Here is a 14,693-nt window from a genome sequence, read left to right on the forward strand (position 1 = left end):
CTGGAATGCTTTTCCAACAGTCTTGAAGGAATTCCCATGTATGCTGAGCTCTTGTTGGCTGCTTTTCCTTCACTCTGCGGCCCAACTCATCTCAAACCATCTTAATTGGGTTGAGGTTGGGTGATTGTGGAGGCCAGGTCATCTGATACACCACTCCATCACACTCATTCTTGGTCAAATAGCCCCTACACAGCCTTGAGGTGTGTTGGGTCATTGTCCTGTTGAAAAACAAATGATAGTCCCACTAAACATAAACCAGATGGGATTGCGTATCACTTCAGAATGCTGTTGTACCCATGATGGTTAAGTGTGCCTTGAATTCTAAATAAATCAATGACAGTGTCACCAGCAAAGGACCCCCACACCATTACACCTCTTCCTCCAATGCATCACGGTGGGAACCACACATGCAGAGATCATCTGTTCACCTATTCTGCGTCTCACAAAGACACGGTGGTTGGAACCAAAAATCTAAAATTTGGACTCATCAGACCAAAGGACTGATGTCCACCGGTCTAATGTCCATTGCTCATTTGTCTTGGCCCAAGCAAGTCTCTTCTTCTTATTGGTGTCGTTTACTAGTGGTTTCTTTGCAGAAATGTGACCATGAAGGTCTGATTCACGCAGTCTCCTCTGAGCAGTTGATGTTGAGATGTCTGTTTCTTGAACTCTGTGAAGCATTTATTTGGGTTGCAAATTCTGAGGCCTGTAACTCGAATGAACATATCCTCTGCAGCAGAGATAACTCTGGGTCTTCCTTTCCTGTGTCGGTCCTCATGAGAGCCAGTTTCGTCATAGTGTTGGTTTTTGTGACTGCACTTGAAGAAACTTTCACGGACTGAACTTCATGTCTTAAAATAATGAAGGGCTGTCATTTCTCTTTGCTTATTTTAGCTGTTCGTGCCATAATATTGACTTGGTCTTTTACCAAATAGGGATATCTTCTGTATACCACCCCTAACTGATGGGTCAAACGCATTAACTTTAGTTTGTATATGTATTGATATATTTATTTTATTGATGTAGTTCTGTTCTTGTCTATTAATGTTCTGTATTATGTAATGTTTAATGTTTTGTGTGGACCCCAGGAAGAGTAGCTGCTGCTTTTGCAACAGCTAATGAGGTTCCAAATAAAATACCAAATACCAAGAAACACAAAAAATGATCACCTTCACCAATTCAACAGCACCCAACTGCCTCACCCAACCCGAAACCACACATGGGTCAGCCAAAAGGTAGGGATCCACTTTCTCCCAAAATGTCACCCCTACTGGACCAGAATCATCTTTATCATGACCATCACCACACCTGCCACCTCAGGTAATTCATCCTTATTCCCATCCAATTCACCTCCAGTGCTACTGGAGTACGGCTCTGTTTGTACTTGACGCCAAAATTCCTCGACACACTCCTTCCTCACTGTCTTAAAGGAAGGGCAAGTCCATCAGTGGGCTGATGTCCATTGTCCACTTTTTTCTGTTTTCCAGCTCCAGAATCCTCTTTAGATTTCTCTTTTGGGTCTAGAAAATGTACACATCTTGTACACTACTGAATTTGGTCACTGATGGTGAAATGTCATCACATTTCCTAAGGATATGCCTGCTCTATGTGGCAGAGTTAACTTTGAAAATGAGGCATGATACAACCGCCCATTATAGTCATTACAAGCAATGTGATTAAAACAAAAAGAAGTAGTGAGTGAAGTACAGTCTGATCAATAAATCATTGTCTCCTCTCTCTGCTTCCTACTCTTTTCTCTCTCTCCTTCTCATGGTTTGTGATAACAGGCTACAGCTACTCTTGCTGTATTAACAATCTAGAACTGCCTGGGAGTGCAGTCTGTATCAATTATATGATTATATTACTTAATATATGACTCAGGAGCCAAGCCTCTTTTAGCCCATTGCCAGAAATCGTCTTCCACAGTAGTCCTTTATTTGTTTTCATTTTATTAGCTTTCATTTTAGATAACTAATTTCTAATATATTAATGTTTATGTCAATAGTAGATTCTCCTAAAAATAAATAATGTAGACGCTACACAGCTTCTAGCTTTCTGTGGCTAAGATAGAAACTAGTTATGCAAGTTTCCAAACGCCTTTCTCACATTCATAAATATTAGACGTGGCGGTGTTTCTCAAATGAGGAGTTGCAGAAGAGACCGGGTCGTCCAAAATAGGCTACACAGAAAGGAGGTCTCAGTTTGGTTGACTAATGTCTCAAGCTTAGCAGAGCATTTTTAAAGCCAGAAGAGGGAAATAAAATGACAGTACTGTAGGCTGCAGTATGGTGTTCCTGCTGGTTATAAGCCCAGAGAAGTTGTCTCTGATTATACCCATATTTTGTACTTTGCCTTTTGATTTTAGAAGGAGTAGCAGAGGTGAGGGGGAGAGAAAAACCCTTCTGTATTACTCAGAGGAGAACAGGCTTGCCACTACCCACATTGCACTTGAGAGAAACTGCTAGATCTATTTACATAACTATCCTCTACCCACACTGCTCTCTAGACAATTTGAGGAGAAAAGGAGGTCAGAGAGGATGAGGTGGGAACTTGAGACGCCTTCAGCAACTGTAGATCCACCGTAGAGTGACTAAGGAAATCACAAAAGCTACTGAAAAATGTGCATATACAGTATTGCCCATGGAGCTGAATGGATTCTGTGTCGGTTTATCTTTGTCTAGCCGTTATGGTTAGTACTTAGGGATCATTGAGGCACTTTAAAAAGCAATAAACATCTTCAGTTGAGAGGTGCAATAACATTCTGTTATTTACCTGACGTCATATCATCTGCTGCCTACTATCACTATTTGGATAAGAGCAGTAAACGTATAGTGATGTTGATTGAGGTAATGGTCTCCTTATGGAACAGAACAAACACAATAAAACTGGAGTAGGGCCCTCGAGGTATGGAGGCTTCAGACTAGTCTAGATTGCTCAGGTCTTCACCGACCTTTGTTTCAGTTGTTTGAAAGTCGACAAAGTCACGGCATCGCATCAATGATTGCTACTGTTTGTGTTCATGCTCTAATAAAACAAGGCCAAGGACAAACCTCCACAGTAAATTCATTCTGAATAGGAGAGCTGACATAGAAGAGCATGCTAAATGTGATGATCAGTGATGATCAGTCACCATACAGTAAGTGCTAGATGTGGAGGTCCATGATGTGATAAATAGCAAACGGACTAGTTGCAAAATATGAGACATATGCATTGTAATCCTTCAACACTGACACAATTCAAAAAACAAGGACAGGACAAGCCTTTGTTTGACTATTTCAGCTAGTCAGACTTCCACAAACTAATTTCTCAGTTAGTGTGTTTGCATTGGCAGGGTTTGAACTTGGCTCTTTCCCCAGGGTTCATGGGAGTTATAAACTCAGCAAAAAAAGAAACGTCCTCTCACTGTCAACTGCGTTTTTTTCCAGCAAACTTAACATGTGTAAATATTTGTATGAACATAACAAAAATCAACAACTGAGACATAAACTGAACAAGTTTCACAGACATGTGACTTACAGAAATGGAATAATGTGTCCCTCAACAAAGGGGGGTCAAAATCAAAAGTAACAGTCAGTATCTGATGTGGCCACCAGCTGTATTAAGTACCCTGGCTGTGAGATGTTACCCCACTCTTCCACCAAGGCACCTGCAAATGGCCCTAGCCCTCACCCTCCGATCCAACAGGTCCCAGACGTGCTCAATGGGATTGAGATTCGGGCTCTTCGCTGGCCATGGCAGAACACTGACATTCCTGTCTTGCAGGAAATTACGCACAGAATGAGTAGTATGGCTGGTGGCATTGTCATGCTGGAGGGTCATGTCAGGATGAGCCTGCAGGAAGGGTGCCACATGAGGGAGGAGGATGTCGTCCCTGTAACGCACAGCGTTGAGACTGCCTGCAATGACAACAAGCTCAGTCCGATGACACTGCCCTAGACCATGACGGACCCTCCATCTCCAAATCGATCCCTCTCCAGAGTACACGCTCATTCGACGATAATCCGACCATCACCTCTGGTGAGGCAAAACCGCGAATCGTCAGTGAAGAGCACTTTTTGTCATTCCTGTCTGGTTTAGCAACGGTGGGTTTGTGCCCATAGGCGACTTGTTGCCAGTGATGTCTGCCTTACAACAGGCCTACAAGCCCTCAGTCCAGCCTCTCTCATCCTATTGCGGACAGTCTGAGCATTGATGGAGGGATTGTGCGTTCCTGGTGTAACTGGAGCAGTTGTTGTTGCCATCCTGTACCTGTCCCGCAGGTGTGATGTTCGGATGTACCGATCCTGTGCCGGTGTTGCTACACGTGGTCTGCCACTGCGAGTATGATCAGCTGTCCGTCCTGTCTCCCTGTAGCGCTGTCTTAGGCGTCTCACAGTACGGACATTGCAATTTATTTCCCTGGCCACATATGCAGTCCTCATGCCTCCTTGCAGCATGCCTAAGGCACGTTCATGCAGATGAGCAGGGACCCTGGGCATCTTTCTTTTGGTGTTTTTCAGAGTCAATAGAAAGGCCTCTTTAGTGTCCTAAGTTTTCAGAACTGTGACCTTAATTGCCTAAGCTGTTAGTGTCTTAACGACCGTTCCACAGGTGCATGTTCATTAATTGTTTATGGTTCATTGAACAAGCATGGGAAACAGTGTTTAAACCCTTTACAATGAAGATCTGTGAAGTTATTTGGATTTTTACGAACTATCTTTGAAAAACAGGGTCCTGAAAAAGGGACGTTGCTTTTTTTGCTGAGTTTATAAAGGAGTTTGTTTAGAATTGGGCTGAGTGTTAGGAAGTTAATATAATAATATTGTGTATTGTAATGGATTTCTCAAGAGCTCATTTTCATAAAGGTTAATACGTTTACCTCGTAGGGGTATTCTTTTTACTGATGCCTAAGGAAGTGCTTGCAATTACACAGACATAAAATAAATAGCTAACTATAGCTCCCCCAAAATAACTAGTACATTTTAAATGATGTATGAGGCCTTCGGTCAAAGACCAAAATATCTTGATGTAATTATGTTTTAATCATATCCCGGTGGGGTAGCAGAGGATTATAACACACCTGGGGTGTGTTTGCCCAAAACGTTCTTCAACTTTCTAGAACAGACTTTGAAGTACATTTACTCCGTTTGGTGAATGTGGAGGGGTGTGGCTTGAAGCAATGAGTGAAAGTATTTCAGGCGTAGCGGCCATGCTGAAAGCGTTCCACAACCAACAACCCAACCCCTCACTGGTCGTTCAACTGGTCGTTCAGAACAGCACCGTTATGTTTCACACCATTTTTTCGTATTAAACGCATCCCTGTCAAATAAATATAATGTGTCCTTAAAGCTGTATAAACACATTACCTTAGAGTACTCCTCATATACAATCTCCATTGATGCACACACTGTAAGACCCATGTGACAAGGTCTTGGCCAGGGTTCACTGGTCAGCGATGCTGGACTGGCGAGGTGTCACAGTCCGCCGGATGGCTCCGGGTGGGATTCACAGCTGTCCTCAAATAACCCCTCACATAGCCATAAGAGATTTACTGGACCTGAGAAAAAGACTGCGGTCGGATATCCAGGCAGGTGGCACTGGATCAACACACACACACGTGATAAACACACACATAGGCCTACGCATGCACAAACACATACGTCCAATTGCCAGGACTACTGAGCCAGGAGATCCCCCTTCCATCCCAGGATTAAATGTGACATTTTCGGTTCTCCCAAAGGACTTTTCCCCTGCGTGAGACATGTTCTTCTGCAGTTATAAAATGTCATATATGTGGCTTTCATGGACAGAGAATCAGAGGTAGCTGTCAGTTTACAGGAGAGCTGTCAAGAGTGACATGTGAGGCTAGAATCATAATGGAGCGGTTAGTGGGAATCGCACCTTTGAAGAGACAAGTATCTCTCTGGGTATCTCTGGGCTCAAGGGCACCTGTTTACATAGATCGGCCTGGCTAACCTAGAAAACTGGGACACAAAGAGCTGGAGGACGTCTGTGCTTATTCTGACTTTCTTATTACAGTCCCTCCCTCTCTGCTCATGTGAAGTCTGTGTAAATTCATATGAGCTACTATCTTCCTCCTTCCTAAATCCTTGCTGTATTTTTTTATCACCTTCAGTATAACACTCATAATACTCTGATTAAGTGCTGACCATAAGACCCAGTCATGATAAAAACATGCATACAGCCTTAATATGCTAATGAGCCTGTGACCTGCCCTCTGTTCCAAAGAGAAAAGAGAAACGGGTCAGTGGCTAAATAAAGAAAGCCAGGGAACTAGAAAAGGCCCCAGCAGAGAGAGAGAGAGGTACCCTCCTCGGCTCAGACTGGAGTAATCTGTGTCGCAGCACTGCTATTATTAGTGTCGCAGCCGGCTAGAGAAATATGAGAGACCCACACAGGGAACAGCAACAGGCAGCTGTAAATTTAGAGAGAGGGTCACGAGAGACCAGCGTTCCCCAACAGATTACTGGGCACCAAGGGTGTGTGTAGGAGTGTGCAGCAAAGCTAGAGACGAGGCTGGAGTGTGAAAAAGAGAGAGATAGGAGAGAGAGGTGTTTGTCAGTGTGTGCCCACATGGGTTTGTATAAGTTTGTGTTTTTCTTAGTGTTAAGAGTTGAAAGAGCAAGTCATGTTTGTTATTCAAGTACATGTCACTAGCTGAGCACAGGGAAAATAACTATCATTAATAATGTTACTGTGTGTGTCTCAGTTTCATCCTCGCCTGTCCTGTTCTTTCTCATATCCTTCCAACCAGCTCTCCCATTACAATGTAAAGTGCCTTCTTGTCAAGTCATGAAAAGTAAAGCTTTAGCTGTGGGAAGCTACGTTCCTTTATTGACAATAGGGACTCTGGAAAGCAAAGGCTGCAGTGTTCTATTTGAACAAGTTATGCCCTTAGAGATACATTTGTGTGCAGAGGGATCCTCTGAAGTTTAAGGGAATTCATTGTAGTGTGTTCTCAAAGCTCATAGGGCAGGAGAATGCACAATCAGTAGTGTGCATGAGGATACTATTCTGGTGTCACTCCAGTGACTAACACTGGCACAGATCACAAAACTCCATAAAATCCACCACAAAGCCATAGATACAACGCCATTTAATGACCAGTCAGACATGGAAGTCATGGGATCTACCCACCTGAACATGCGTGTAGTGTCTTACATTTGATGATAACATGAACTTAAGCACAAGACTGCTGTTTATGGTAACTCCAGGCTTTTGAAATTGAAGTCGGAATGTGGAACAATTCTGGAATAATAAAATGTAAGAGGATCTGTAGACTGTTGAATGCTTAATGAATGTCACGTTCTCAGGATGCATCCAGAACCAATCAAACCTGATCCTGTGCCTGGAAAAGCCTCCCCTGCAGTAGATACAATAGCAATTTGCTACTTGCAGAAAGGTTGATTAACACCTTAAGGTTTGTACTGTATGTAATTGCTCATGTTATACAATAGTACATACAGAGTAGACCAATGGAATTTGGCTTTAACATGTCATTTCCTTATTTTGCAAGTAAAATGGAATTCCAAGTTTGTTGTGCTAAGAATTTGTAGTCATATTATTTGTTACACTCTTTGACAGGGCTGTTCCCAAATAACCTTAGGTATTTGAGGGATTAGGACATCTGAAAATGTCCATAAATGTTTTAAATATACTAATTAATATCAAAATATTTGCTCATTAATGAGGCAAAGAGCTAGGGGTGATGTATAATGATTCTGGATACAGCCATTTTGTGAACATAAGACATATCGGCGTGTCACTAAACACTAAAACAGTCTGAATGTACAAAACTACTGACACTGAACCAGTGCAGGCGAGCCATGATACTACACTGAACCCAGTACTAACATTCAAACAGTGTGCCCCAAAACACTGACATACTACACAGACCATGGGCTCTTCATGTGTAAACATCGTACAAACACAGTGTCTAAAACGCATCATTAAACGGTCCACTCCAAAGCAAAACACCTGCTGACACAATGACCTCAAATAAGATGAATAATATCACCCGCTCCCCTGTCCCAACCCTCTATAGCAGAGCTTTCATTTCAATTATATACACATTTACATGTTACAGTGCGATTTTTAATTCATATTGACACATTGTTCCACTGAAGTACCGACTGAGTTTCTGCTGCTCAGGTAAATAAGGTGAGCATAAATGCAGCACTGTCAACCCATAAATATGGCGACCATTTTGGATAGTCTTTACCAGCATGGATGCATATTGGACGTCCTCTATTCAGTCTTCGAACACAATGCAAAAATTGGCAAGTAATCACATTCTGTCCACAACAAGTCTTTTCAGGGGTCATCTGTTACATTACAGTACCATGCTCAGCCTCAATGGATGCTGGGAAGAGAGGGTGTCGTCTCTCTGTTCTTAGTTCTGATTGGCTCTCTCTATATAGAGACAACTTAAAAACTAACAGAACAGAAAATACTAGAAAATAAGAGGTACAAGAGAAAACCTCTTCAGCAATTTTCCAGTGTTTCACACTTGTGTGTTTCAGTAGTCTTCTCCACTTCAACGGGAGACAGTGAGTCTCAGTGTCTTGTTAGCTCAGTACTCTGTCCCTCCCAGCCCCATCCTTTCTCTCTCTCCATCTCCTACTGGGCTCTGGTCAGTCCTGCTGGTGCCCTGGTCCTGAGTTCCTCAGAGGTGAGAGGACGTGGAGAAGCACAGCTTCAGGGTGTAGGGGTTAGAGCCATCTGGAAAAGGTCAGACACACTGGGTTACACACCTACTATACACACACTCACACATATTCCTACACATAAACAAACACACATGCTCACATGGCATGCCCACACACATGTTCACCCTGTTGGGGACATTGGCAGGGAGAATTCTGAACACAGCAGCGTTAAGTCTGGTCCCCCCCCACACACACACACACACACACACACACACACACACACACACACACACACACACACACACACACACACACACACACACACACCTAGGGCCAGGCTGAAACACCTGTGGAGCCAACCAACAGAGAGGATAAATATTGTGAAAACCAACCACCTGCTTCTAGAACAGACAGCATTGACAGCATTCTCCCCCTTGGATTTTATAACATGTCCCCCATGCTATTTCACTCAGGAATAATAGTGGGGCAATAAGACAGACTAGGCCAGTGCAGTAAAGGGAAAGGGGTAGATTGAATGTAAGATAGGATTTAGTCTTCAGGTAAATTTGGTCTGAATCCAATTTCTCTGGGCATTTCTCTGACTATGTGACACACTCAGTTATCCCACTGAGAGTGACTACTAACGGTGGAGTGTTTGGTGCTAGAGTGCGGTCACTGTTGAGGAAAGCAAGGCCATCTGGTCACTTACTTGGTATTCTGATCTGGTAGTGGTTTAGGACGGTCAAGACCTCAACCGCGTGCGTCTTGGAGTCAAACTCTAACAACCCAGAGATAGTTTTGGAGGAGGCTGATGACAAGAGAGGACAGTAGGACAACTTAAGTATGGCAGTACAGCTAACTCCTTCAACAGCCTAACAAAATAAAAAAAGTGAACAAAATGATAAACTTACGCTTTGCATCAAACATCTTGAACTTGGTGAAACCCGGCACATCATGCTCTGAGCATAGCTGTAAGAAATCAAACAACAGTCAACAAGGGCAGCTGAAACAGAGCTCATGTTTTTCTAACCACATCCACAAGATGGAGCTCTTTAATAACGGTCAAACTACAGAGATCATTGACAGTGAATGACTGGTAGATACATCAGTGGTCCGCTTCTTCTATGGAAGTAATTGTTCAGCAAAAGAGTTTAATCTCTTAGGCCTCCTATCCACCAAACATCAGATATCCACCCTCCTTCCAAGATCCAGTTGGCCCTCTGAAATGTAGGGGGAGGGGCTTGTAATAGTGCAGCTCACAGAATGAGAGTCAACGCTAAACCCTACCCCATACAGACCTCAGAAACCCTTCTCTATTCCCCATTCCCCAGAAACCCTGTCATTCCAGCCATAACCTCAGCAGCTGGTACTTTCAGATGGGACGTTGCAGTAGTGCAGCTCACAGGATGGGAGTTAACCATAAACCTTACCTATATCCCCTAGCCTTGACCCACAAACCCTCAGGCTTCTGCTCACATCCTATCGCTACCATTGACATCATTACAGCCCTACCCTCAGTAGCTGGTCCTCTGAGATGCAGGGAGGAACGTTGTAGTAGTGCAACACACAGGAGGGTGGCTGGATGATGTTCTTGGAGGCCTGGCCTTGGCTGGTGAAGCGGTTGTTCCTGGTCATGGCAAAGTCCTTATAGCTGCTGCTGCCGTCCTCCAGTTCAAACACCTGACTGGGTATGACCGCATGCTGCTTGGACACACTGGGGAGAGAGAGAGAGAGAGAGAGAAATGGAGAGGAAGGGAATGGAATACAAAGAATGAGTAAAAAGATACTAGATAATAACATTAATTCCGTGGTTGAATACTGCAGGTGCTAAGATATCCTCTAACATGCTAACAAGGACACTCACCAGACATTAAGCCGCTTGCCAAACACCTTGATGCTGTTGAGGTGAGTGATGGCCCTGTCCACTGCATACTCATCCCCCATCTCTACTAGGGCAGTGCCCGGGACACTCTTCATGAACTTCACCTGCCACACACACAGATTTAGACACATGATGTGCATAGCAAGCCTCAAATACTATATAGCTACATACACCTTTAGCACAGTGGTTCTCAAACCTCTCCTCGGGGCCAGCCAGACATTTCACAATTTTGTTTCACCCTGAACTAGCTAACCTGATTGACTTAGTCAAGGGCTTGATAATTAGTTGACAATTTGAATCAAATCTAATTTTATTAGTCACATGCGCTGAATACAACAGTGAAATGCTTACTTATAAGCCCCTAACCAACAATGCAGTTTAAAAAATACTAATAAGACTAAGAAATAAAATAAAAGGAACAAGTAAGTAAGTAAGTAACAGCAGCAGTAAAATAACAATAGCGAGACTACACCGGTTAGTCGAGGTAATATGTACATGTAGGTTTATTTATTTATTTAATTTAACCTTTATTTAACTAGGCATGTCATTTCAGAACAAATTCTTATTTACAATGACGGCCTAGGAAAAGTGGGTTAACTGCTTTGTTCAGGGGCAGAACATCAGATTTTTACCTTGTCAGCTCAGGGATTCAATCTAGCAACCTTTCAGTTACTGGCCCAACCCTCTAACCACTAGGCTACATGCCGGTAGAGTTATTAAAGTGACTATGCATAGATAATAACAGAGAGTAGCAGCAGCGTAAAAGAGGGGTTGGGGGGGCAATGGAAATAGTCTGGCTTGCCATTTGATTAGATGTTCAGGAGTCTTATGGCTTGGGGGTAGAAGCTGTTTAGAAGCCCCTTGGACATAGACTTGGCATTCCGGTACCGCTCGCCGTGTGGTAGCAGAGAGAACAGTCTATGACGAGGATGGCTGGAGTATTTGACTATTTTTAGGGCCTTCCTCTGACAACGCCTGGTGTAGAGGTCCTGGATGGCAGGCAGCTTGGCACCAGTGATGTACTGGGCCGTACGCACTACCCTCTGTAGTGCCTTGCGGTCGGAGGCCGAGCAGTTGCCATACCAGGCAGTGATGCAACCAGTGCTCTCGATGTTGCAGCTGTAGAACCTTTTGAGGATCTCAGGACCCATGCCAAATCTTTTTAGTTTCCTGAGGGGGAATAGGTTTTGCCGTGCCCTCTTCACGACTGTCTTGGTGTGTTTGGACCATTGTAGTTTGTTGGTGATGTGGACACCAAGGAACTTGAAGTTCTCAACCTGCTCCACCACAGCCCCGTTGATGAGAATGGGGGCGTGCTCTGTCCTCCTTTTCCTGTAGTCCACAATCATCTCCTTTGTCTTGATCACGTTGAGGGAGAGGTTGTTGTCTCTGACCTCCTCCCTATAGGCTGTCTCGTCGTTGTCGGTGACCAGGCCTACTACTGTTGTGTCATCAGCAAACTTAATGATGGTGTTGGAGTCATGCCTGGCCGTGCAGTCATGAGTGAACAGGGAGTACAGGAGGGGACTGAGTACGCACCCCTGAGGGTACCCTGTGTTGAGGATCAGTGTGGCGGATGTGTTGTTACCTACCCTTACCACCTGGGGGCGGCCCGTCAGGAAGTCCAGGATCCAGTTGCAGAAGGAGGTGTTTAGTCCCAGGGTCCTTAGCTTAGTGATGAGCTTTGAGGGCACTATGGTCTTGAATGCTGAGCTGTGGTCAATGAATAGCATTCTCACATAGGTTTTCCTTTTGTCCAGGTGGGAAAGGACAGTGTGGAGTGCAAGAGAGATTGTATCATCTGTGGATTTGTTAAGGCGGTACGCAAATTGGAATGGTTTCTGGGATAATGGTGTTGATGTGAACCATGATCAGCCTTTCAAAGCACTTCATGGCTCCATACGTGAGTGCTACGGGTCGGTAGTCATTTAGGCAGGTTACCTTAGTGTTCTTGGGCACAGAGACTATGGTGGTCTGCTTAAAACATTACAGACTCGGACAGGGAGAGGTTGAAAATGTCAGTGAAGACACTTGCCAGTTGGTCAGCGCATGCTCGTAGTACACATCCTGATAATCCGTATAGCCCTGCAGCCTTGTGAATGTTGTCCTGTTTAAAGGTCTTACTCACATCGGGCTGCGGATAGCGTGATCACACAGTCGTCCAGAACAGCTGGTGCTCTCATGCATGTTTCAGTGTTGTTTGCCTCAAAGTGAGCATCAAAGTAGTTTAGCTCGTCTGGTAGGCTCGTGTCACTGGGCAGCTCTCGGCTGTGCTTCCCTTTGTAGTCTGTAATGGTTTGTAAGCCCTGCCACACCTGACGAGCGTCAGAGCTGGTGTAGTACAATTCAATCTTAGTCCTGTATTGACACTTTGCCTGTTTGATGGTTCATCAGAGGGCAGAGTGGGATTTCTTATAAGCTTCCGGGTTAGAGTCCTGCTCCTTGAAAGCGGCAGCTCTAGCCTTTAGCTCAGTGCGGATGATGCCTGTAATCCATGGCTTCTGGTTGGGGTATGCACGTTTGGTCACTGTGGGGACGACGTCATCGATGCACTTATTGATGAAGCCAGTGACTGATGTGGTGTATTCCTCAATGCCATCAGAAGAATCCCGGAACATGTTCCAGTTTGTGATAGCGAAACAGTCCTGTAGCTTAGCATCTGCTTCATCTGACCACTTTTTTATTGACCGAGTCACTGGTGCTTCCTGCTTTAATTTTTGCCTGTAAGCAGGAATAAGGAGGATGGAATTATGGTCAGATTTGCCAAATGGAGGGCAAGGGAGAGGTTTGTACACGTCTCTGTGTGTGGAGTAAAGGTGGTCTCAAGTTTTTTTCCCTCTGGTTACACATTTAACATGCCAATATAAATTTTGTAAAGCGGATTTAAGTTTCCCTGCATTAATGTCCCGGGCCACTAGGAGCGCCGCCTCTGGATGAGTGTTTTCCTGTTTGCTTATGGAGGAATACAGCTCAATGAGCGTGGTCTTAGTGCCAGCATTGGTTTGTGGTGGTATGTAGACAGCTACAAAAAATACAGATGAAAACTCTCTAGGTAGATTGTGTGGTCTACAGCTTATCATGAGATACTCTACCTCAGGCGGGCAAAACCTTGAGACTTTCTTAGAATTTGTTTACAAATATACATAGTCCGCCCCCCTCTTGTCTTACCAGACGCAGCTGTTCTATCCTGCCGATACAGAGTATAACCAGCCAGCTGTATGTTGATAATGTCGCTGTTCAGCCACGACTCAGTGAAGCATAAGATATTACAGTTTTTAAATGTCCCGTTGGTAGTTTAATCTTCCTCGTAGGTCATTGTTTTTTTTCTTCCAATGATTGCATGTCAGCTAGTAGAACAGAAGGCAGTGGGGGTTCATTCGATCGCCTACGAATTCTCACGCAAATTATGGGGATTTGGGCCTGTTCCCGGGAAAGCAGTATTGTCTTTCACATCGGGCTCGTCGGACTCATTAAAGAAAAAAAAAGCTTTTGCCAGTTCATGGTGAGTTATCGCTGTTCTGATGTCCAGAAGTTATTTCCGGTCATAGCAACATTATGTACAGAATAAGTTTTAAAAAATAAGTTACAAACAACGAAAAAAAAATGAGAAAGAAAACACAGTTGGTTAGGAGCACGTAAAACATCAACCATCTTCTCCGGCGCCATGAATCAGATGTGCTCTGGAATAGATTATATCCATGGAACAGTTGTGGGTCCCCAGGAGAGATTTGAGAACTACTGCTTTAGCACACCTACTTCAAACAGAAATACTTCAAACAGAATAACACACACTGACAACAACAAAAAATGAATTCATCAAAGAAATGTTCATTCACACTCAAACTATCACAAACACATGGATGCCCTCAAGTCCCTCCTAAGGTGGATCTCTGCTGCTGACCTTTTCGATGTTGCCATAGAGACAGAAAAGGTTGAAGATGCGGGTGCAGTTCATCTTGGTGGGGTGCAGGCCGCTCACCATGGCGACAGAGCTAGAGCCGTGGTTGTTGTAGGAGGAGCTTTGGGGCAGGGGGTAAGCCACTACCTCTGGGATGTCGTGGGAGCTCAGCTTGTACCTGCTGTTCCCTGGGAGAGGCAGCAGGGGGCAGTGTGACCCTGGAATACAAAACCCAAGGGGAAAGGAGGAGGAGGGGTTACAACTT

The 14,693-nt window shown here is 44.2% G+C and overlaps 1 protein-coding gene across 2 annotated transcripts in view; it reads right to left on the minus strand.

The window, feature by feature from the left end:
* Nucleotides 1-7,081: 7,081 nt before the first annotated feature.
* LOC112253148 (heterogeneous nuclear ribonucleoprotein L-like) overlaps nt 7,082-14,693 on the minus strand; it is a 63,980-nt gene continuing 56,368 nt past the window's right edge. For both annotated transcript variants that reach the window (XM_024425121.2, XM_024425120.2), the window contains exons 8-13: nt 14,432-14,646; nt 10,513-10,634; nt 10,161-10,362; nt 9,560-9,617; nt 9,358-9,456; nt 7,082-8,721 (exon numbers count right to left, since the gene is read on the minus strand). In XM_024425121.2, the coding sequence (XP_024280889.1) occupies nt 8,666-8,721; nt 9,358-9,456; nt 9,560-9,617; nt 10,161-10,362; nt 10,513-10,634; nt 14,432-14,646 (752 nt within the window). In that variant the 3' untranslated portion in view covers nt 7,082-8,665. The remainder of the gene's footprint in view (nt 8,722-9,357; nt 9,457-9,559; nt 9,618-10,160; nt 10,363-10,512; nt 10,635-14,431; nt 14,647-14,693) is intronic.

This window comes from Oncorhynchus tshawytscha, linkage group LG06 (genome assembly GCF_018296145.1).
Source record: "Oncorhynchus tshawytscha isolate Ot180627B linkage group LG06, Otsh_v2.0, whole genome shotgun sequence".
NCBI lineage: Eukaryota > Metazoa > Chordata > Actinopteri > Salmoniformes > Salmonidae > Oncorhynchus > Oncorhynchus tshawytscha.